This window comes from Glycine max, chromosome 8 (assembly GCF_000004515.6).
Source record: "Glycine max cultivar Williams 82 chromosome 8, Glycine_max_v4.0, whole genome shotgun sequence".
In the NCBI taxonomy this organism is placed as follows: domain Eukaryota; kingdom Viridiplantae; phylum Streptophyta; class Magnoliopsida; order Fabales; family Fabaceae; genus Glycine; species Glycine max.
Window position 1 is genome coordinate 14,106,314 of NC_038244.2, and position 24,656 is coordinate 14,130,969.

The 24,656-nt window shown below is 31.2% G+C and overlaps 3 protein-coding genes across 8 annotated transcripts; 1 reads left to right on the forward strand and 2 right to left on the reverse strand.

Annotated features, from left to right (window-relative positions):
- Window positions 1–3,434: 3,434 nt before the first annotated feature.
- Window positions 3,435–8,914, reverse strand: LOC100776085 (probable sugar phosphate/phosphate translocator At3g14410). The gene is made up of 8 exons (XM_003531478.5): window positions 8,720–8,914; window positions 7,928–8,035; window positions 7,813–7,847; window positions 6,671–6,783; window positions 6,144–6,405; window positions 5,769–6,037; window positions 4,511–4,658; window positions 3,435–4,425 (listed from the first exon to the last, which is right to left on the reverse strand). The coding sequence occupies exons 1-7, from the start codon at window positions 8,807–8,809 to the stop codon at window positions 4,534–4,536; spliced, it is 1,002 nt and encodes a 333-aa protein (XP_003531526.1). The 5' UTR covers window positions 8,810–8,914; the 3' UTR covers window positions 3,435–4,425; window positions 4,511–4,533.
- A 3,289-nt stretch (window positions 8,915–12,203) lies between these two features.
- On the reverse strand, window positions 12,204–15,648 carry LOC100776619 (O-methyltransferase MdmC). Of its 2 annotated transcripts, none has more exons than XM_041018247.1 (9): window positions 14,676–15,648; window positions 14,521–14,574; window positions 13,724–13,807; window positions 13,480–13,605; window positions 13,277–13,344; window positions 13,013–13,082; window positions 12,851–12,916; window positions 12,712–12,774; window positions 12,204–12,598 (listed from the first exon to the last, which is right to left on the reverse strand). In XM_041018247.1, the coding sequence occupies exons 1-9, from the start codon at window positions 15,021–15,023 to the stop codon at window positions 12,557–12,559; spliced, it is 921 nt and encodes a 306-aa protein (XP_040874181.1). In that variant the 5' UTR covers window positions 15,024–15,648; the 3' UTR covers window positions 12,204–12,556. The 2 variants fall into 2 exon arrangements, with proteins under 2 accessions (XP_040874181.1, XP_003531527.1); XM_003531479.5 differs by having other exon boundaries at window positions 12,697–12,774; window positions 14,676–15,647.
- Window positions 15,649–17,084: 1,436 nt separating this feature from the next.
- LOC100777153 (peroxisomal (S)-2-hydroxy-acid oxidase GLO1-like) lies at window positions 17,085–21,936 on the forward strand. Of its 5 annotated transcripts, none has more exons than XM_006584486.3 (12): window positions 17,085–17,589; window positions 18,423–18,596; window positions 18,743–18,867; window positions 19,632–19,678; window positions 19,979–20,056; window positions 20,157–20,281; window positions 20,399–20,465; window positions 20,551–20,613; window positions 21,024–21,093; window positions 21,179–21,279; window positions 21,361–21,465; window positions 21,583–21,936. In XM_006584486.3, the coding sequence occupies exons 2-12, from the start codon at window positions 18,460–18,462 to the stop codon at window positions 21,778–21,780; spliced, it is 1,116 nt and encodes a 371-aa protein (XP_006584549.1). In that variant the 5' UTR covers window positions 17,085–17,589; window positions 18,423–18,459; the 3' UTR covers window positions 21,781–21,936. The 5 variants fall into 5 exon arrangements, with proteins under 5 accessions (XP_006584549.1, XP_040873533.1, XP_040873532.1 ...); XM_041017599.1 differs by having other exon boundaries at window positions 17,587–17,793; XM_041017598.1 differs by lacking the exon at window positions 17,085–17,589 and adding an exon at window positions 17,947–18,059.
- The last annotated feature ends 2,720 nt before the right edge of the window (window positions 21,937–24,656 follow it).

A 24,656-nucleotide genomic window follows, 5' to 3' on the forward strand; every position in this document is an offset into this window, starting at 1 on the left:
AATTTATTTGGGATGTTTATTGAATTATAATTCTTCTTTTACAATTTTAATTACGATATTGTTATGTTTGACAAACCAATCTATGTCCTAATGTGAATTGGTTGATAAAACTGAGCGTTTTTGGTGTTTTTGACCTATGATTTTGATTTTTTTTATTTTGATATGATTATGTGAAATTGTTTGAGGGGTTTTAATCCCTATGTTGCGAGAAACATTTTTGTATAATTCGTTTTTGTTTTGGACAAGATTTACTATATTAGTGTGATAAATTATAATATTGGAATCATGAAATTGTGATTGAGATTGTATGTAAGTGATAAATTGTGAGATACATGTGTATTGAGATATTGTATGTATTGAGTTATGAGTTATGAACCGTACAATCACACGACTGTAAGACCTTTTAAGGACGACGAGTTAATGAACGAGAGTATTGTGATGGAATTCATTATGGGAACCCAACAAGTTTAATCACTTTAAGGCACGACGAATTGAAATTATTTTGAGAACAATTGATGAGTTGTGTGTTTTGTACAATTCATAGATAGAGTCTGCATGCTAAAATGTTTTCTAGGTTGGACCTGAATCAGGAGGGAGATGCCCTGACAGATTCTTCGGAGTGTAGACCTTGAGGTAAATATATTCAGTTTGAATGTTCCTTGAAACCTATGTTGATTCCATATTATTGGAGCGTTCTCACAAAATAGAGTGACCCTGATTGGTCTTCTATGATTTTACCTAGTGAGAGTGACCTGATTTACCAGTGTGTGGTCTATCTTGTCATGAATTCCTAGGCGTCTGACGAAGTTTTTCATTGACAAGATACCACATTGCATATAGGATTAAGTCTTAGTATATTTGTTGCATAACGTTTGTGTATTGATTGATATTGATTGGTTGAGTGATATCGTGTTTTGATTCTTGAGTACGTAAATGATGTGAAAATGTGTGAGACGTGTAATGTTGAAAACTAATGTCACACGATGAGTGGTGGAATGACGTGAAATGTGTTTAAATAAGTTGTATTTTATTTATATGATATGTATATCCATGTTGTTTCGTTTCTCTATTAGTTAAGAATGTGATAACTCACTCCCTATGTGTTGTTTGTGTTTGGATCATGTGATGATCTTGAACTTTGTGTTCGTGGAAGTATATGATTAGGTGGATAGCTATGAAGAACATCGTGCTAGAGGACACTTGAACATAATGTTCTGATAGGATGTGACATTGAGACATAGATTTCTGTATCATTTGCATAATTTTTTTTGAACATGTTATTTTAAGTTATTCTAATGTTTAACTTGTTTCCTCTTGTAAAAAAAATTAGATAGTCTTGTTTTGGGTCAAAGGTATTTTCATATCCTTATTTGATAAATTTTTAATTTAATGATTAATATGAATGTGAACTTTTTATCTACCTGAGTTCCTTTATATTTATTGAATAAAATCATTTTAATTAATTTCATATTTTCATGTATGATATTATATAAATATATATGTTGGGATATAGAGTATCACATTCGTTATATATTTGTGCTCCACTAAACAAACATAAAATGCTATTAATTGCAGAGGTAAACCGGCAGGTACACAAATTACAACTAACTAAACAGTAAGATCTATTGTATATGAAGATTTAGTAAAAATCCAAACCGAGGAAATTAAGAAAATATACTATATGGCAAACGAGTTCAATTGAGCTGAATATTTAAAGTTTGAGATTAGCTTAAAATCCAAATTGAGGAAATTAAGAATATATTGTATATTAATAAATTAATGACTAATATTTATCAATAAAAAATAATATACTATACGCTAAATGAGCTGAATATTTTAAAATTTGAGGTTAGCTTATGAAAAAATGAATTGTTCAAATCTGATATTTATTTAGTGTGTTTGGAACCAATTAATAAAAGTGGATCACACACACTATCTCAATGTCCAATAGCAAAATATGCAGAAACTACAAAGGAAAGCTTTAAGGAGGTATGATTATTCACGTCATTGATGGGCAACCGAACAGAGGGTAAACTGGCTTAACTGAAAATTTGATCTCCACTTGTAAAAGAAACAACGTTTAAGTTTGGTTTATTTAATTCATTTATAACCTAATTATCTTTAGCTTTATAAAAAAAAATCTTTTTAATTTTATCAATTTAGTATTTAATAATTATATAAATAGAAATATGTATTCAACATGCGCATGTGAAAATAAAAAATTCTATACTATTAAATTTTCATATCTAATTAAAAAAATCCATAACTTTTTACTATTACAAAAAAAATCAAAATTTTAATGCTTTCAACAACATATACATACTTTCATAATGAACACATAAATACTAAAAGTTAGTGAGATTTTTATTAATTTCAATAAACAAACTATTCACAAGTTTGGAACATTTAAATAATGGAGTTTAATCTTAAACTAAAATTTATTCAATTAATTAAAATTAGCTTAATCGAACATTTATCGAGTTGAGTTTAAACGAGAAAGATTGTACCTCGATGCACAGGATCCTGGAGACTCTTAGTGCGGCATCAGGGCAAGAGATTAACTTGACAATCCCATAAACATAGGAGTATATTTAGTAAGAAGTTAGATGAGCTAATTTTGATCGTTCCAACGTGTTCCGATCATCAAGATTGTTTTACTTAAATCTAATATTAATCATTCATATTTATTATATGATCAAGATTAACTATCATGCTTTCATTTCTTACCTTTTATGTTTCCTCAAACAAAATTGATTTTATCTTTAGACTGAGTACAGTTAACCAAATTTGCAAATTAACACTTATATTTAAATTATAAATTTGTTAAAGACTTATATAGTTATATTATAGTGGTAACCTCTAGACATTCTTGTCTACATCAGTATCCTCTACACTTTTTTGAACTAAAAAACCATCTCTTCATTGTTAAACTAACATTTTTTTTATTCCTCCTAAAAGCATCATCCCACCTTGGTTAACGTCAATTTTTTTTTATCACAATCAACAAGTTTAGTATTCGAAATTGAAAATTTTCAATTTTGGTTGTAAATGAAATTGAAGACTAATTAGGATTTACTTCCAATGATTCTATCTAAATTAGAATTCATAAAATGACGAGTATAATTTGACATTTCTTATTCTCTCGATTAGTTTACTAACTATAGTAAACTAAGATTAATGAACTTAACGAGTCAACTCTTAACCCGCCAAAAGTGAGATATACACTGAACAGTTTCCACCACCAAATAGCAGCAGAAAGATGCTAAAGTTTTCCTACACGATATATATATACTTAACATTTTCCACCACCAAACAGCAGAAAGATCCCAAAGTCGTGCTACTAATTAAAATGAACCTTGAATTTGCCCTTATTGCCTAGTTTAAAAGAAATTTGATGTGTTATTAGTGACAAGCAGGCAAAATATAGAACTGTAAAGGGAGAAAATATATTTTCTTATTGGGCATCGGAAACAAGTGACTTTACAGCACTGAAAAGGAACTAAAATTCCACTAAAACACTATTTAGGAGGGAGGAGGGAGCCCTAGAATATGAGGCCTAAACACGCACATTGAAAATTAATAACCATGTTATCAGCAACAAGGTTTAGAGTTCAAATTTCAGGCCTCCTATCCCCAAGAACACTAAATGAAAGACAGTATGATTGCCTAGTCCACAACATACTTCAATATATGACAACGCTAACAATGTTATCACAAAGTTATAATCAGTAAATATATGCTGAAAATGTCATACAGTAACACCAAAATACAGATATACTTCAAATACACGACATATATCTTATTTTTGAGGAAAATACATTTTTTTTTTGTCTTCCCCTATATCTAATGGACTAGGGACTAGTGAGAACCAACGAGATAGATTCACAAAATACAATGAAAGCATCCACATAAAAAATAAATTACAAAGGAGCAAAGACTCCTAAAACTGAAACAATCTGTCTCAGAATATCAAATACTATCAATACATTTCAAATAAACAAATTATTTCAAAGAAACTGCTCTATATACCCCTGGTTACTGGCCCACTGTCCAATTATAATAAATAGTGGGTGCAGGGGCTTTTATCTTTGATCATTCAACTAGCTAAGATTGAAATTGGTAATTGCTTCAAACAAATAATCATTGTGGAATGTGAATGACTCCAAATTCCTCAAAAATCAAATGCCATGGCCAAGCACCTGTTTTTTAAAGGATGAATTTTGTATTTTACATCTTCATGTACTACATTGGATCAGCACATTGCTTTCCCCGATCTAAATTTAGCAGAAACTGTTTCTAAGATTGAACCAAAATGCTTGCTTATACTTTTATATACTACATGAATTTTGATGCCCTCTAGTGACATTATGTGAAAAATGAAAACTACTATATAGTCTCATCAACTTCTGAATAAGGCATGGACAACTGGAAGAGATACAAAGAAATAATGTATAAGAGGAAGCAAAATTGTGGGAGTAAGAATGATATTTCAAATACATTATTTACATACCTTGAGTAACTCAAAGACTGCAACTATCTACTCGTTAAAGGCTGAGACTCTTGCATTTGGGAAGATTCAGGGTCGGAATCATCCGAGGTGTCACGAGAGGTTTCTTTTTTCAACTTGCAATTATTATATGCTGCTACCCCAGCAATGGCTGTATAAAAATTTATAAAATGGTTACACAAGCTGCTCTTTTTTCTTAATTAACAATTAACATTATTGACAATTGCTTCTAGTTCAAGACTTGGAACTATTCTAATTTTTACATTGTATCGTCTAGCTTTTGATTTGAGTGAAGCCTTAATAGTTTTGTAAGAAATATTCTGTCAAATTTCAATCACATTGTCTACTTTTAATCACAACGAATTTATCATGTCCACACTCCAGATTAGTTCATCAGTGACTATAAATCCATCTAAAATAAACCAAAAACAAAATATGGAATATTTTTTTGGTTTGAGATTGAGATCCTTGACATCCAGAAGTCTCTAAATCCTGCTATCAGTGAATCCTCCTATGGGACCAAAGTTATCCTAGCACCTAGTTTTTTATTCACAATACTTGAACCTAAGACATTACTAAAGGAGAACTAGGCTTCTTAACCTCTTGGACCAACAGGCAATGGTAAACAAAAAGTAGAAGATTGTGCATCACTCTCCACCCTCACCCTAAACAAGGGATTCAAAAAAAGAGAAATTGCTGTAATTGGATAACTGATTGAACCGTGCATACAAATATGGTTCAGGTGGTTGAGACTGAGACAAGAAAGAAGGCCTTAAACTATATTTGCATATGCCTAAACCCCAGGCCAAAAATTAGTTAGTAATAGTTCTCAGCTTATAGCTTTGGGCCCAGGAATCCATTTCTAAGCCAGGGAGCCTCTGTTTTTATACTTACTGCGTTTTGTATACTCCATTTCCATTATTACAATCTCCCTTTAGTTTTGTCTCATCAATAACACACTGCTAGAGTGTTAGTTAGACTCCGACCATATTAGAAACCTGACAATTAGCTGATCTTAGATATTCTCACATTAATTTTCAAAATGAAGGACTATCTTTGATTCTGAGTTTTTAAAATTTGTATAATGCTAATGGCACATAGGCTTCTGGGTAGCACCCAATACTGGGCTATCAATTTTCCTGGACGATTGGATATGTACAAATACTCTGGCATTTGCAGGAAATGTTATGAAAAATCCTCAAAGGCTATATATCTAGTGAGACAGGAAAATTTAGAAGGTCAAACAGAATCAATTACTTACCAATTGCATAACCAAACAAATTGATGAGTGTTAACTTTGTATCAGCAAACAGAACAGCAGACAGTAAGACAACCACCCAATCCTTGACAACTCCGGCAACACGAATGGTTAAAGCACTTGTATGTGTAATCACAAGGAAAACTGATAAGTTTAGAGCAAAAGTACAAAGGCAGTTGAGGATAAGCAAAACAGGTGGGAAGTTCCATGGTCCATGTTCATCCATCTTCGGTTTCTCCAGAAATATCCATGGAAGGAACAAACAAATTGCACTGCAGAAGAATCCAAAATTATTTCCATAGGAATTAATTCACAGTACACAGAATCTATTCAAACATTAGTGTAGCAGTAAGTGAAATTACTAAAAGAAACACTTGCCTGCAGGGACTAACATAATACATCACGGATAAAGGGTTCAACTTAAGACCTTTCCTCTTAACAAAAATCTCCATGAAGATAAGTCTCAGAGCTTCACCAACAACACCTCCCATTTGGTAAACTACTCCAATCCAGTTTATATTTATCTCTCCATAAGAAGCTACTAGAACACCAAAACTAATCACTGACATGATTAATAGCATTTTGTAGCTCATTACCTCAAGTCCTGCAGCTACTCCAAGCACAAAAACAGCTACAGGCACTGTGATTGACAATTGAAGAATCAAAGCATTATGCAATTAGTTGTCATATTGGAGAAAAAGTAACGTGTAAATATATATAATATATAATTACTATAGTACATAATGTACAACTAAGGCAAGTTGATTAACCAATAGATCAGATGGTTTTAAATGCCTTATGATACACATTTGGTAATTATGCTTTCCATTGGTGATTGGTAGATATCCTAAATGGACAAAGATACCTAACTATTATCAATAAACAACAGGATCACTAAAACTTACTAATTGCCTTCAGCATTTGTGCAAAAGCAACAGAAATATACAGGTAGGCAGTATTTCCCAGCCAAAGAGTCATTGCAAACATGGCCCCAATTGGCACTACCGAAGTAGCGTATCTGAAACAATCAAGGTATAATTACAACTGGAATTTGGAAACATCTTATGCATTTAATGCAATAAACTATTAAGGTACATAGACTTGAAGTTAAAAAATTTAAGATATGTGACACACACATACAAGATGTACATGCATAAGCGCAAGCATCAACCAGGAAAGTCCATTCTTACAAAACTAAAGCATGTAAAAGACAACAGAAATTTCACTTAAAAAATTCAAAGAACCTAATCAACAAATATGCAGAAATTTCTTGAGCCGGTCACTTTGCAACAGGATTAGCTCTAGTTTAATTTTTCAATTCAAAACATGGCAGTTGAATTTCTAAAACAAAGTTCACTTATAGAAAAGCCAACAAACAAATGGATTCAATCCATTTCTAGAAACAGCCAACACAAAACACTAAAATTGCAGCTATCCATTGTAAAGTTGTTAACTGGAAATCACAGTTTCACATGCCAATGCCACATCCCTGAAAAAAAAAATCTTTTATGGTAATACAAAATTACCATTGTTATATCCCAAGTAACATATGTATCACCAGGGAACTGGGATATGAAGGAAAGAGAACAAGTCAACAAGTACATTTAATCAAAAGATTGTATTTAATCAAAAGATTCAAAGAACAATGAAGAATCACTTGAAGTACAACATACAAATGATGTACAGTGGTCAATGTAACAATTTTAATCTTGGAAACAACAAAATAACTTAACTGTAAGTCTCTTAAAGACAAAATCATAAGTCATAACTAAGTCTTGTTATCAGTGTATAGTCTTATACGTAAGTTAAAAAGTAACATATAAGTAACCAAGTGGTTTCATAAGCTCCACAAGCTTACGTAAACTCTAGAGTTTGACAGGCACACAAACATATGTTGAAATTTATTGCTATTATTCTCAATCAGGAAATGTCCTAAGATCCCATTTTTAACATATCATGAGTCACCAACGGCCAGAGCAAGTATGACAGTCAAAACCTTACTATATAAATCAGCTATAAACTACAGAATGCTTCATTATTTACCCACATTTCAGGAGTCATTCCCTCCTCAACCTTCATAACCTGTAAGAAACAGATCATTAACCTGCATTGCATAACAGTAACTGATTAAACAACACAATACACCAAGCTCAAACCCGTACCTTCAGAATCTTGGTTAACACAAAACACAGAACAGAGGAGAAGACCATGTGAAGTAGAGTCAACCCCAAAGGATAAGGGAAGTTAATTTCCTTAGAAGACAAAACCCACTGCAGACAACAAATTGAAAAGACAGAATATGCATCAGCCACATAACAACACAGAATTTCAGCATTTTATCCTTGATTATTCATTCCTTAAATTGAACCAATAAAAAATTAAGCATAAATCTAGCATAAAACACAGAATGCAATAATACTTCCAAAAATCAATCCAGGAGACAGCCAAACCATAAATGACTAAAATCAAAATCCAAACAAGCTCTGATACAAGGCACTCTGCCATTACCAGTTCACCGCCATCAATTCACAAATGAGACACGGCACGCAAAAAATTCCACAAAAGAAGTTAAAAACAAATTGCTTAATTGCCTCATCTCCAACACTGAACCCTACTCCAGAACCAGCCAAATTAAAATTCCTTTACAACTGAACAAAATGCTCAACTACCACTGCCAACCACAACTGACAAATCACTCCTCAGCATATCCAATTCCAATCAACAACAGCCCCCGCAAATTCATGCAAAACAACAATTCACAGACCAGAATAAAACAAATAAAAAAAACAAAATCAAAACCAAAATAGAAACACACAGACAGAGCATCGAATCCTAGCTTTGAAAATCAGCACGAATCCATTTCCGCGATATCTATGAGACAAAGCATTTTCGCGCAATTCACTGGGAAACAAACGGAGAAGAGAATGCGAGAGTTTGAAGTGATAGACGGTAACCTTGTTGAAGAAGATTTGGCCGCTGGAGAGAGTAATGTAGAGAAGAATGTACGCGTAGGTGAGGAAATTACGGTTCTTCAGATCCGCCATTGATGCAAACTGAACCCAACGTTTTTTCTTGTTTCAGCTTATTTACTTCACTGACTTTTTTTTTGCACCTTTCCAAAGATGCATCTGAAACCCGATTCGAAGAACATGTGAAAGGAAATAAAAAGGATTAAATAAAGTTCATTTGAATATAAAAATATATAGAATTTAAATAATACGCAAGAAATATTTTTAATAATTAAATTTTATTAATTTATAATTTCAATTTTGTTACTTTAAAATATGTTTCGTGAATAATAATAATTATAAAATAAAAAAATTTAAATATATAACTAAATTTAAAATAATTAATGGTTATATATTTAAAATAATAATTAAAGATAAAAAATACAAATTATTATTATTATTATTATTATATATCAATTTATTTATGCTAGATTAATAAACAACCCGATTTTTTTCTATTTTAAAATAAGTTTTACAAACTGTTCCTTCTAAAAAAATAATGCATATTTTAATATATGTTTATATAGGCAATAAATTTTGCAATTATTACTTCTTACTTAAGAATATTTTAAAATATATATGAATTTACATCAAAGGAAAAATCATTAGAAGATCAAATCAAAACATCTTGCATATTTGAAAGCCGCAAGCCAACATTGTCCTCTTTACGTGTGGAGGCTGAACTTGGGAGATTTGAGGCTAAGCCTAAAAATGAAGAAAAGTGTATTTTTGTTTGTTGTCAACCTAAGGCCGGGTGTAAGAAATCTGAGGCTGAGCGTGAGGACATTTGAGTTGCGCCCTGATGCCTTTTGTGAAGCTGAGAGCGTGGGAAGCCTTGAGACTAGCGGGAGAAGTGTTGATATGGCTTAAGGTGAGATTTTAATTTTAATTTGTTGTTTGAATTTTTTTGTTATGAAGAATTTAAAATTTTAGAATTTTAAAACAGAATTTTAAATAACTAAAAATGTGAAATTTTAATTTTTTTTTTAAAAGGTGAAAAATTAAAATTCTCTTTGATAAAAATAACCTTTCAAAAAGGTTTATGTATTTCCTTTATAATCTTCATCCTCTCTCTTTCACGTGAAGGTTTTCGAAATCTCATTCTGGAACTCGCGACCCTTCTCTCACGCCGATGATCCTCTTCTTCAAGAAATACCGTCTTTGCTCCCACAGTGTCGATCTCTTGTGGGCATGGGGACACGTAGAACTGCACCCGCCAGGCGGCAGAGGAGAAGTCGTCACGAAGGGTCTGGACCATGTCGTGTGTCGAGAAGTCGTCACGAAGGATCTGGACCATGTCTTGTGCCGTTAACTGAATGTTGTGGTTGTCTAGTATACTGGTTCCCTCTGTGACTCCTCATGCCGCATCAATATTTTTCTTTTTGGGAGCACATCAATCATATATTCTCTTCTTTTTGTATTTATTTTTTTTTCACCCTCACAATTTTAATTTTTTTATCCAAACACAATTTTGAAAATAAAAAAATTTCAATTGAAGTATTTGAAATTCTTTGAATTTAAAATTTCTTAAAATTTTAAAAATGTCATTTTGGAGCCATTGATGTTTCAGACCTTCTCTTGGCTTGGAGTGCTAGCTGGAGAGCTTCCCTTGGGTTCCCATGGCTTCTTTAAGCTTTTTCCTTTCTTCTTCATTTTTGTTGCTATATATGTTTATGTGTAGCGAATTTCACCCTTATTAGGGTTTGATGTGGGTGACCCAAAACTCATGTATACTCTCGATGCTTTTAATTTAAGTTTGTTATTCATGTTATATGGTTGGAGTTATCCATTGTATTACTTGCCAAAGAAATAACAGTAATAGAAAAAATGTATGGAAATGTACTTTTTATCATTAAATGACAATGCCGGATATCTTTATATTTGTATGCTTATTTTTAATTAAGTATATATATATATATATATATGTTCAATTTATTTGTTCTTTTTCCTGCTAAACAACTATGCATTTAAAAACATCTCACTTTCTGTTCATTTTTTTTCACTTTCTTTCATGAATCAAACATACTTTTATTTTATTAAGGCATCAATAAACATATACTAGGATACCAAGAGGAGGTGGTTTCATGATATTAGATGGGCAAAGTATAATGTGGACGATCCAGTGGGTGATGTATAGTGCTGGGTACTAAAATTTGATTGTTTGGCTTTGTTGAAAATATTGGCACCTGTTTGATGAGTCATATTTTGACACTAGATCATGGTTGGAATCATGGCTTGCGTTTAATGTGGGTGGAGGCATTGTAGCATTAGAATAGGCTGCATAGCTAGTGGATGCAAAATGATCGTGCAGATTAGGGAGCTTTTAGGAAAGGACTGCAGTGTATGTTCCCAGCAAGTAAGGGAAATAGGTACCTAACTTTTTAGCAAATTCTCTTTGTACATGTTTGGATAGACTTTCTTGGTGTACTTTAAGATAGACTTCTTGTTCCTAAGCATTTGCTTCTTTCTGCGTTAATTAGTTGTTGCAAGCTCATGATAGAAGACCTTGCTAAGGTCCCTCTCTTTAAAAGAATCTAGGCTTTGGTCCTTTAGCTCTTCTAACTCACCAATGAAAAAATAACTTTCAAGTTAATATATTGTTAAAAAAAATGTCAAAAGTTCCTCACAAAGACATTACAATAATCAAGGAAAATGAATTAATAGCATATAGATGTATTATTCATTGTTAAGAATTTAAAATATAAAAAGATGACCAAAAAAATGTGAGACCATTTATCTTTATCCAGTATATGTCTATTAAACTTAAAAAAGAAAAAGAATACTCTAGCACTATGTAACCCTATAGTGGACTTTCCTTCTTCAAAGAAACGAGTTATAATGCAACTCATTAAAATTAGACCAAATTACAGTAACACTCTCTGAGATTTGTATAATTACACAAGCATTCCCTGCCTTTCTAACCATTACATTCATTTCCCTTGCCTTTTTAACCATAACATTCATTTCCCTTGTAGAGGGTGTTGAGGGAGTGTCAATGCAATGTTTTCAAACATATAAGGAGGTGTTAGTGTAATGTTTTCAAACTTAAAGGGAATCAATGTAGGAAAATAAAAAGGGAGAGATTATGTGTAATTTGATAAATGCTCAAGGAGGTTTCTGTAATTTGCTCTAAAAATTAATTACAGGATGCAAACTACAATTAACCACTATAAAGTAGAATCATGAACTCTTGCAATATTGATTTCTTGTGGTCCTTTTACATAGTCAATGAAAGCATTCTCTCTAAACTTTATTTTCCAAGCTTTCAACAGTATTCTCAGTTACCAGAGAGTTTGTTCCTTAGTAGAAACACACTTTTTAACACATTAACTTTCATTCGTTAAAATTTGTTGAACATGATGAAATCATAAGTACATAGACCCACTTAACTCTATAATTTCCTTTAAATTTCAACCAATAATAAAACGTATTGAAAGAATCTGTTAAATAATGTAGTACTAGTATTTCTCTCAGTACAATACATCTGCCTCTAAAAGTAATAGGGCACTGAGTATCAGGCTAACATAGTGGTTGCTAAAAGTGCTGCCTATAGTGCGTACAAAATTTGTGGTAGACAAAGATCACACAAATCTAGTTTACAGATGCTTCCCCGAAAGGAGCCTAAGAGAATGGACCTTGCAAAATCACAAGTTCTAAGAACATCCAATGATCTTTTGCTAATTATACAACTTTGGTTTCCTCAGGCCTCAAGAAGCATTATTCCTAAAGGGAGGAAGTAAGTTCAATTGCATAGAACTTACCAAAAAAATTATTCAAAAATGGTCATCTTTTTCGACAGATTGTCATCCCATCTCCAATAGGTACCTGGACTCTCCAAAAGAGTTAAAAGATTATAAATCAACTTGACAGAATTCATCTGAAAGTGTATTAATATATAAGCAGAAAAAAATGTTATAACCTACCATACTGATGCTTACACGCTTGTCTTCCATTAACTTTTCATTAAAATTTCTAATGCTGATAGTTTTAGGGTCATTTACCTGCACATGGTACATTAAGTCAACTTCATTTAACTGGAATATGGAAATGAAGCATAACACAGAAGAATATATTCACCAGCGGGTCAGAGACTTTTCCATGCCAAAGGACATTATCAATTACAATAAGACCTCCAACCCTCACCTGCAACAGTAAATTATTCTGTGCATCAGTATAACAGTTCATAGGAACTAAGAAAAGATTTTTTGAATGCCTTTGACCATGTTATTATGTTCTTACCAGCTGTAGTAGCAGTTCAAAATATTTCTCGTTCATTTTTTTCTCAGCATCAATAAACGCAAAATCATAGCTGCATGAAAAGGAAATATTTCTTAAATTCTATTTTACTTGTTTTTTCTCTGACAATGTCATATCATATAGATGGCACCCTTGATTGACAATGAATATTGAAAGAGAACATAGCAAATGTGGAAGAGTTCCTAACCACAATAGCAGAATGAGAAATATCAAATCATATCATTGTGATGTTGAAAATCCAAATACCTTCCTGCTTCACCATTCAGAATTAAAGATTCTAGGGAATCCATTGCAAGTCCAAGTTTTACATCCACCTAGAGTGAGTTATGTCAAAACATCAGAAAATAAAGGCAGTACATAAGTATATAACAAAATGAGCCCATATATTCCAAAGAGATAAACAGAAATTTGGAACCTTTTCAAATCAAAAGTATATGAGCAGCATATACCTTATGTGAAACACCAGCTAGCTGATAATACTTCTTGGCAACATCAAGAGATTTGGCATCTCTTTCACAGGCAACTAAATGACCTGATTCTGGCAGAACTAATGCTATGGCTAGTGAAGAGTATCCCTGGGTCAAATTAACAATATAATACCTCATTACATAATGGAAGAGAAGTGGTATCATCTATGTAACATGAAGAAAACTAGTGAATACACTGTATAGTGTATAAAAATGAAGTACATACAGTATAAACACCAACTTCAATACACCGTTCTGCTCCAAGAATCTGCACAAGCATTGCGAGCAGCTGTGCCTGATCAGGGGACACCTATTAAAAAGGCAATGTGTTGTCAACATTTTACTTCTTGATAAGCAAGTGGGATAACGATGTGGAGCATGACAGACAAGAGAGACGGCAAGTGAGACTGCTGTGCATTAAGTTAATTAACAATCAAAGACTGCTATGTCCCCATACACAAGAAGTCTCTAGACTCTAGTTCTTTAACCAAATTGTCAAATTTAGGATTTTTTTCCCCTCTAAATGAGATGTAAGTCACTCATGTTTATGCATAAAAAAATATAAAAATAAATAAATAACTCGTAGACAACATATTTTCATTTCATCAATAGTAGTATATAAATTAACTCAAGTAGTATACAAGTAACTAAACTTTATCTTTATGAGATTGCCAAGCTTTTAAAGAAACACTATTTGCATATTCATAATTAAGAGCAAACCAATATGCTCGGGATAAAGGATTCAAAATAATTGTACCTTTTATTCATTATTTGTTGTTATTCAAGGATTCATAATTACAAGCAGACCAATATGTTCAGCAGAAATGATTAATCATGTATAGCATCAATAGAAACAAATAATGAATAAAAGGTACAATTATGCTACCCTACTTTCATAAAACCAAATGTGAAGTAGAAGCCCTTGCTTGCATGTTGAAGACATAATACATAAACATAAACTCAATATTTATATTAGTAAACTGTGCAAGTAAATTTGCACAAGAATAAAATGATTGGAGGCACCTGCATCTGACTTCCACGCATAGAGGCGGTCTCCTGTCGCAATTGCCTTAGAATCTGAAATGCAACTGCTTTACAATAAGTACGAAGGGCAACTTAATGAACACAGATTATCACAGTTGATATATGGAGCAATTGGTATGTTCCTGAGTCCTTACCTCTGGTTCTCGAACATTTTTTAGGACATAGTCATAAAGGCGGGGAGTGAGACTAACAACTTGCTTGTTGCTATAGTTTTCATCATTGGAAATAACAAACTCACTGGTGGAGCAGCTTCTGACAATTCGTTTCCACCTGCATCTGCATTCCCTGAAACGGAAGCAACAAGAAGAAGCACTGCAGTTCCACCTTTTTGGTGAGACATGAAGGGCTCCATTAGTAATAGCCCAAGTTGAAGAAAACGAATGAAAGCTTGCAGGTCTCTGTAGAGAAGCTAAAGGAAATTCATGGGGCAACATTGACCCCTGATGAAGCACCGAGTTGATGCTACTATTTGCCATAACCATACAACCTTGTAAGACAACAACTTATCTTCCTCGTACCCCTCACTTTCAAGTACCCTTCTGCCTTTTTTTCCTAAGAGGCAATTTTACAAACACATGGTTGGCATTGGACTTAGACCAACAGAAGATGCCCACCAACCTAACTATGACTAAAATGATTCTTAGTAGGACACAATCTATCTTACAAGCCACAAACACAATCTATATTACCATCCAAAGCCAAAATTACAAAGGATGTTAGGAAAATTTTAAATTTTAAGAAAAATTAGTTTGGGAGTAATGTAACATCCTACGATTCTTTCTAATAATTTATAATGAAAGTATTAAAGAAAAAATAAATATATCCAACATCTTGAAAATATTAAAAACATTTAAGATAAGGTATGATATTTTAAAATTGTTATTATTTTTTTAAAATAAAGGGACAAATATAATTTTTGAAAAATACATTAATCTATGCATCGACTGATAATAATATATATATAAAAAAAGAGCTTGAATTGAAACTTATAGAGGGTGTTGGTGGGTCAGCTCATTCATTATTCATTTGAATTTTGGAGTACTTTTCGAGACGCTGCATGCACAGTGCATGCACTGTACACTTATCTATCCGCAAAGAGTTTTATCAATTTATTGCGGTTTAAGGTAGGCTCTCGTAATCGTTGCCATTAATTCATGTTTCAAAATCTATAGTCATAGAAATAACGTAATAAAATAAAATAATTATTTATTTATATAAAAATAAATCAATATTTTGTGATGTGAATGTTTTATGATAAAATAAAAAAATATTTTTATTTATACTCTCAAGTTTTTTTGAAAAAAGTTTGAATGAAATAAAATAAAATAACTTATAACATATTTCATCTTATTTACAAAAATTAAATAACAAAGTTGGTGTCATTTTATTTCATTTCATTCTATTTATCTAAGTGTATTCTTTTTTTTCACTCAGCAAAAAAAAAAGTGTATCATTTTTTTTATTAGCGCTATCTAAGTGTATTCTAAATCTATTTAGGGTTGGTAAATATTTTTTATATAGTAGGGTTGGTAAATATAATGATAGGTTTTAAGCTGGATAAGTATAATGATTTTTCAATAGCTTCGTATATCATGATTTTGGTTTATTTTGTAACCTTATTTTTTATTATTACTTTATTGAAATAAACCTAAAAAATAATAATATTTATTTAGGCTAAATTACTATGTCAGTCAATATACTTTCATTAGTGACTAAAATGAAATATAATTAAAAAGATTTAACGGGGTTTTTATATTTTTAATGTTTTTCGAGTAAATGAAAAATTAAAGGAGACAAAGGCATAAGGACAGAAAAAAGAAGGATCAGGATTCAGGACTCCGAAGTTTGAAATAGCTGCACGTGATCCTTCACCTTTATTTTTTTTTTGTTTTTGTTTTATGTTAATAGATTGGGTTAAATGTGCTGAATAAAATATCAGCCCTTGGATCTTACCTCCAGGGTTCAAATTGGAACTGCAGATGAACGAATTAGGAAAAAGAAAGGGATGACAATTTAATCAGAATATAGGAGGGAGACGTAAGATATGAGAAAATTGACATATGTGGCTGAATTGCAGTCAATAAAATTTGTTATTCACATATATAAATATCAAAACATTATCTAAAAAAAATGGTACTAATATACGTCTTTCCTTTTTAAATCACTTACCACAACAACAGAAGCAACTTAATCTATGTATAGTGTGTGTTTGACGTAAAAAAATAATTATTAGCTTCTAAAAATCGCGTATAAAATTTTAAAAATATGTGAAATCAAACACATTATAGTCATTAAAGGGGTTAATAAGTTCAGTTAGTTGAGTTAGTTCAAGAAGATGTGTAAAATATTATAAATCTTCTGATGCATATTTTTAATTGCTACAAATAAAAAAAACATGTGTCAAGACGCCATTAGTAATCATGTAATCTTTTGAAAATGGGTAAATTTGAAGTGATGACGCATATTGTCTTAGTAAGATGATAGATGCTCCTGCCTATACTTTACATTATCTATAGGCATATATAGCCTAATCCGCTTGCACCACTTCTTCACACAAGGGCAATGGCACATGATGAGAGGGTACTATTATTCTTCTGTTTTCAGGACTCCAAACACATGAAAAAGATAGGAACAAATAAACAGTTTCTCTCATATATAGATATATATTTTTTTCTTTTTCATTATTATTTAGAGATGGAAATGATAATGGAGAAACAAAAGAGTGCTGTGAAACACACAAGGCGTTTGTGGCTGAGAAGCACCTCACTTTGTTGATGAGATTTGGTTCAAAATAATGCTCACCTCCAAAAGCTCATCCACTTCAAAAAAAATTCCAATTCTCCTTTCCTTTCATTTGCACGTATACACATTACAACAAGTTTTTTTTTTTTTTTGAGGCCCATCTAACTTTGTCTCTATTCCACCACGTATTTATCAGCCCTTGCTATTTTTCACTTCACTTCCGTTCTGTTTCTATCCCTCACTAGGAGCTCTTCTCCATTGGTTCTTCATCTGCATGCACACACTTGCATAGTTTTGGAAACCAAGGTCTGGTTTTTGTTTCTCATCAGTCATATATATATAGTTTGTTTCCAACTTTCCATGCTCAATATGTCACAACTTTATGTGGTCTTTATAATCATGCTTCTTTGTTTAAGACAGACTATAGCAGAAACGAAGATTGAATAGTAGTGTTTGTGTTGTGTGTATGCCAATGATTTCAATCTTGGTGGTTTGTTAAACTCACTTTGTGTATGAGTTTCATGCTCACTATTATTTGCTGAACCAAGTTTTGTGTTTGGATAGCTTAAAGCATCAATCTTCTTTGCATCTTTTTTTTTTTTTGTTGTTACTCCTTTTTATGTATATATACATGTTGTTGATCCTTTTTATATATCATGCTTTTGTAGACTTTTTAGAAGGCTTCAGCTATGTGATGATGGGGGGAATACTATGTTGAAATATTAGAGGAAAACCACAGCATGTAGCTTTGATTTTTTATTTTTTTTTTGGCAGAGGTTTTCATTATGTATCTTATTTATATCTTATACTGCCATTATTTTTGCTTTTAAGTTTTAATTTCCATTTGAAGTTCAATATTGTAGCATATCCAAAGTCTTTATTTTTTTTTCCTCTTTAATCCAAAAATCTGGGAAATTTTAGGAAATTTTTTCCAAGTTCCAATTATTTATTTATTTGAAAATTCTCACAGCTGAAATCTGCCACAAGATTTACTATTTAGATTATTCCGAAGATTTTGGGTTGGCATAGTAGTTTTCTTCCTATATCAACCCATACTAGTTTCTTGGAATATCTTAAACCTTGTAGCTACAGATTATGTGAAAGAACATAATTGAAGATATAAGTTTTTCTTTATGTAGAATTTTTGAAGGGTAGCATCAACAAGAAGTTCTGGAAATGGAGATCACCAATGTCAGCGAGTATGAAGCTATTGCAAAGCAGAAGTTGCCAAAGATGGTGTTTGACTACTACGCATCTGGTGCAGAGGACCAGTGGACTCTGCAGGAGAACAGAAATGCCTTTTCCAGAATTTTGTAAGATTTTTTTCATGCATACTTTTACAGTAGTTATCTACAAAACTATAATGTCTAGTTATGTTCCTTAGATATTTCATGTACCTGTATTTCTAAGAATAGAAACAAATGTTGATATGATGAATATATGATCGATAAATATACAGGTTTCGGCCACGTATTCTTATTGATGTGAGCAAGATAGACATCACAACTACTGTCCTGGGCTTCAAAATATCCATGCCAATCATGCTTGCCCCAACAGCCATGCAGAAAATGGCTCATCCTGAGGGTATAATTGTTTGTCCTTTACATTCTCTTGGATTAGTAAATTTTCAGTTGTGGTATTACAGTATTGTGTGCATTTTGCCAAAAGGAAAGACTGAGAGAAGATAATTCTATAGTTTCTAATAATGTATTGGTTTAATGAGTAAGCAGAGTTCTATTCCTAATCAATTTCATCAAGATATGTAACCCAACAAAAAATTTAGCAAGATAAAATCCTTGCAATTGAATTGCATATGCATACTCACCAAATGACACATGCTAGAGAATTTGAGAAACTAATCAACCAAAAGACTTCTATCATTTAATACTTAGCAGTTTTTACAAAGAAACTACATTGCAGCTTCTACCTAAGCCTTCATTTTTTATATATTTTGGCCAATCAAATGTCAGATATTAGACATATAGGTCAATCACACGTCAGACATGTAGTGGTATATCAATTAATGTCTTGATAATCCTAACATGTTTCATAGTTCTGTTATGTGATTCTATTTGTTACACGCAAAAGATTGTACAGGAGCCTAATGTGATTGGTCATCAGTATTCTGAGAACATTCTTATCATCTAGTTCTGATAAATGGATAATAATAAAATCTGACTTTTTATTTGGAAAACATTACAATAGGGCAGTAGGGAGAAATTTAAATTTGTTGAATTTTTTGTTTATATGGAGTAGTTTAATTCCAATTCCCCTTTCCTTGCACTGCTAAACCAACTACCGAGAGCATGGATTTGTGTTTGATGATATATACACTTTTTCTTATGCAGGAGAATATGCAACAGCAAGAGCTGCATCTGCTGCTGGAACAATCATGGTACTTCTCTTTTATGTTCATATTCCTCTTAATTAGGGAACTAGTAGTGCTTCACTTGATTAATCACCATATATTCTGGAATCAATGATTCACTTCAGCATAGACAATTTTGTAATTTGCAATTGGTGGATTTGCTAAGGATCTGTTATTTTCTCCCTTGTACATCATACCAGAATATTTCATTCATGAACACTCACTCCAATTAACTTAATAAGATTGTATGCTTGAAAAATTTATTTGTTGTTAATCAATGATAAGCTCTATGTTCTTTATTGATGAGTAATATTTTGGTTCTTTCAGACTTTGTCTTCATGGGCTACTTCAAGTGTTGAAGAGGTAGCTTCAACAGGACCTGGCATTCGCTTTTTCCAGCTATATGTAAGCTTCAAAAGCTTTTATTCAGTTCCATTTCACTGTTTATTTGAACTTTTGGTACAATAGTTTGTTTTACTTGAATGATTTGTTCTCCTTTCTTTAGGTGTACAAGGACAGGAATGTGGTTGCTCAGCTTGTGAGAAGAGCTGAAAGGGCTGGATTCAAAGCCATTGCCCTTACTGTTGATACCCCAAGACTAGGACGCAGAGAAGCTGATATCAAGAACAGGTATAACTCTCCACTTAAAACTTGTTATACCACTTTCTTAATCGATATGATTAGCTTTTCTTTAAAGTTTCAGCCTTATCCTTGCAATTAAAATTAGTTGTAAAATGTCTATTACAGATTCACACTGCCACCATTTTTGACATTGAAGAACTTTGAAGGATTGGACCTTGGAAAGATGGACAAAGTAAGATGAGTCATCACAGAACTATTCATGTAGGTTAATTTTCTTTTCTTTATCACTAATTGAATTCTTGTCATGATCCTTTCAGGCTGATGACTCTGGACTTGCTTCATATGTTGCCGGTCAAATTGATCGTACTCTTAGCTGGAAGGTATGTTAGATAATCAAATAAGGCATTTTCTTTTTCCTTTGTTGTTATTATCCTGTTCCTATTGCAGGCAAGATTTAATAAAGTGAAATCAATTTAACAAAGCATTGACAACACAAAGATTTTATACACTATCATATAATCATAGATTGCCGTGTGTGAAACTGAAAGGTTGTTAACTTGTATTATAATTACTTTAAAAGTCATACTGATGATGATTCCTAATTAGTTGACAACTTTATTTTCCCAATTCATTGATTTGATTCGTGATTTGCTTGCAAGCTAATATTCCTGCATCCCTCAGAGGAGTGTAGAGTAATAAGTTCAACTAAATCATAGTTTACATTTTGTTTATGTATACATATTCCACTGAATAGAGTCCACCATCTAAATAATCCTTGTTAATTTTGTAGGATGTGAAGTGGCTTCAAACAATCACCAAACTGCCAATTCTGGTGAAGGGTGTGCTGACTGCTGAGGACAGTAAGAAAAACCAAAGCTGCTTTCAATTTCATCTGTTCTCTCCCTCTTTGAATATTTTACTAATGCCTTCATTCCAACATGGCAGCAAGGATAGCTGTACAAAGTGGTGCAGCTGGAATTATAGTGTCCAATCACGGAGCTAGACAACTTGATTATGTTCCAGCCACTATATCAGCCTTAGAAGAGGTACATATAAACTTAGTCACCTTGAAACTTCTACACACTCATTTTAAGGCTGTTACATATACTTCTGTTATTGATACTTAGGTTGTCAAAGCTGCTGAAGGTCGTGTTCCTGTATTTTTGGATGGTGGTGTTCGCCGCGGAACTGATGTCTTCAAGGCATTGGCACTAGGTGCCTCTGGCATATTTGTGAGTACTTCATGACCTCTTTCAAAAGGCTTTTTTCATATTAAGATAGGATTTTTAGATATTAGTTTGCCATACATCATTGACTTCTAAGTTCACACATTCATTGTTCTATGTCAGATTGGACGCCCAGTGGTGTTCTCCTTGGCTGCTGAAGGAGAGGCTGGTGTAAGAAATGTGCTGCGGATGCTACGTGAGGAGTTTGAGCTAACCATGGCTTTGAGTGGTTGCACCTCACTCAAGGATATCACTCGTGATCACATTGTCACTGATTGGGACCAACCACGCACTATCCCCCGCGCCTTGCCAAGATTATGAAAAACTTTTTCCAATGGGGGAAACACTTCTATATATGTTTCATGAACCTGTTCTTCTCATCCTTTCTTTTCCTTTTTGGACAACTCATTTAAACTTGTATTTGGATAACTCTATGCTTAATTTCTAAGCATTAATATGATGATACTTCTGTGGCTACTCTGCTGCTGCATTCACTCATTGTATATTATTAATTTTGAGTCCTTTATCAACTTTTTCTATGTTGTTTTTTAATTATCTTGACATTAATATAAAATATCCACTTATTTTATTGATAATTAATCTTCTCTAAAAAAAAATTAACTAATCATCTTTAATGTATTTCTTATAAATCATATTTTTTTCCATTGCAATGTTCAAATTTAAAATCTTATTTGAAGAGATCGAATCTAATTTCATTAAAACTAAGTGATGCTGATTACATAAGTTGCTTTTATTAAACAAAAATTATAATATTTTTGAATCTCATTATAAAATATTGTATCTCTCTTTTCCTATATATAATATTTAACTTTAAAATGATATTTATTCTTTTTTATAAGACTTAATTTATAATATTCTTAGTATTAATTATTTATAGACTAGAAATATCTCTCCATAAAAAAATATTGACAAATTATTAAATGAGAGAGAACTATTAATAAAAAATATAGTTTTAAAAAAAGTTATAAAGTTAAGATAAATTTATTTTATCGTTATCAATTAAATCAATATTTATTTCTTAATTTTAATCAATTAGGTAATTGGGGAGAGAAATGAGGGAATATATTATAAATACACTTCGCTTAAGTTTAATTTTTTTTTCGGTACACTTGACTGCTAGTCAATCTTTATTTGTTTCTCAAATACATAAAAAAAAGTACTTCTTTTTTACTGAAATATAAAAACACATTATATATTATCTATATTCTATATTTATTTATATAAAAAAACCAATTCAACCACCGCCATGTCACGTGGACATACTGTATTTTGTTTTTTCATTTACCAATTCACCTTTATTCCTTTTTTCTATCTTGCACCACAGAGAACATGCCCACAGCTAGCGCGAGTGTATATAGAACGATGATAAATCAAACTACATCAGTCTAAATTTGATAATTATTATGTTATTTTATAACTTTTAATTAGATAATTCTTTTTAAAAAAAATTTATTATTGCATTGAAAATTCTTTTCACATATATCACATATATAAAATTTTATATTAATTTAAAATTATTTATTATCTTTTTCATATAAATTAAAATCAACATAATATAAACATTTCAAAATATATTAAAATATGAGTCATTTAATCACCTTCTTGTTCATGATCAATTTTGATAAAATTTGACAAAATGATCTTGATAATACGTAAATATAATTTGACGGTTTGATCGATAAAAGTCACATATAAAATACGACTTTATCGATTTAACGGTTGAATTATATATATGTATTACCAAGATTATTTGTATCAAATGTTATCAAAATTGAACAACAACAATAAAGTAATTAAATTATTCATATTTTTATTATATTTTTAAATATTTATATTATGTTGATTTTAATTGGTAATGCACCAAAATTTTTGGACTAATATCAATTTTGATATATATGATCTATGTGGGAAAAAAAACTTTTAACTCAAAAGTAAATTCTAAGAAAATATTATTCAATTGAAAGTTAGTAAGCGATATAATAATTGGTCAAAGTTACACCGATCTAATTCGATCACTCCTCTATATATATAATTTATACCAAATTTATATGGTTGATATATATGTTAATCCTATAGTTTATAATATCTTAATAAATATGACAACTTTAATATATTTAATGATAATCAATTAGTTATCTTTAATTAATAAATTATATCATTTGATTGATTTGATTTTTCAAATTAATTATTTATCAAAATTATTATCAGTGATATATTTTTACAATTTTTTATGCAATAAAATATATATTTGTTTTTCTTTATTTATTATTTTTCATAACAATAGTTTATATCTTTCTCATTAAAAAAATACACTTATTAGAAAATAGAAAAAAATGAATGTATAATATAATTATGATTTAAACTTGTTTATAAATTTTATTATCATGTATTTTTTATTTTATGTATTTTATTGTTAAAGCATTAAATAATATTTTTTTAACTATATTAATGGTGAAAATGTATATCATAAGTGGAAAAAAAATATAGACTTTATTATGTGAAACATTTGTAAAAAAAATTATTTTGTTAATAATTTTTATAAACAGTAAAAAAAATCTGATTGATTGAGTATAATTAATTAATTGATAGTCATCAAATATGTTAAAATTATCATATTTATTAAGATATTATAAATCGTAGCATTAATATATATTAATGGTGTGGTGTAAGTCTTTTGTGTGATGTATCTATCCAACAGTAAATCCTTTAAATTCATCCTCAACTGTGCTCCAACCTCAAATCGTTGATGAAGAACATTATGAGACTAACGCAAAGAGTTAAACAAACTTTATAACGTTAATATCAATATATATATTATAAAATTTGGATGAGAGTGTAGGAAGGGGATACTAATATTCATTCTGGTTGATGTGCATTAGCACTTAACACAATAAAATTTGGAGTAAAAACTCATTAGTTTTTTTATTTCTCAAAATTTAATTTAAAGATATTATTGTATTTTATTGCACTTTGTTAAACACTTTGTTAATCTTTATTAGAGAACACTCTAGATTTAGAGTTAGAAAGAGGATAAACTTTTGTACTATAAAGTACATTACCTTCTGATTTGCATGCCTTTTAAGGTAATAAATAGTTTTATTATTTGATTTTTTTCCATCATTTTTCTCTTCGATATATTCTATAGAGAATGTTCAGACGCCTTACATAGATGATCA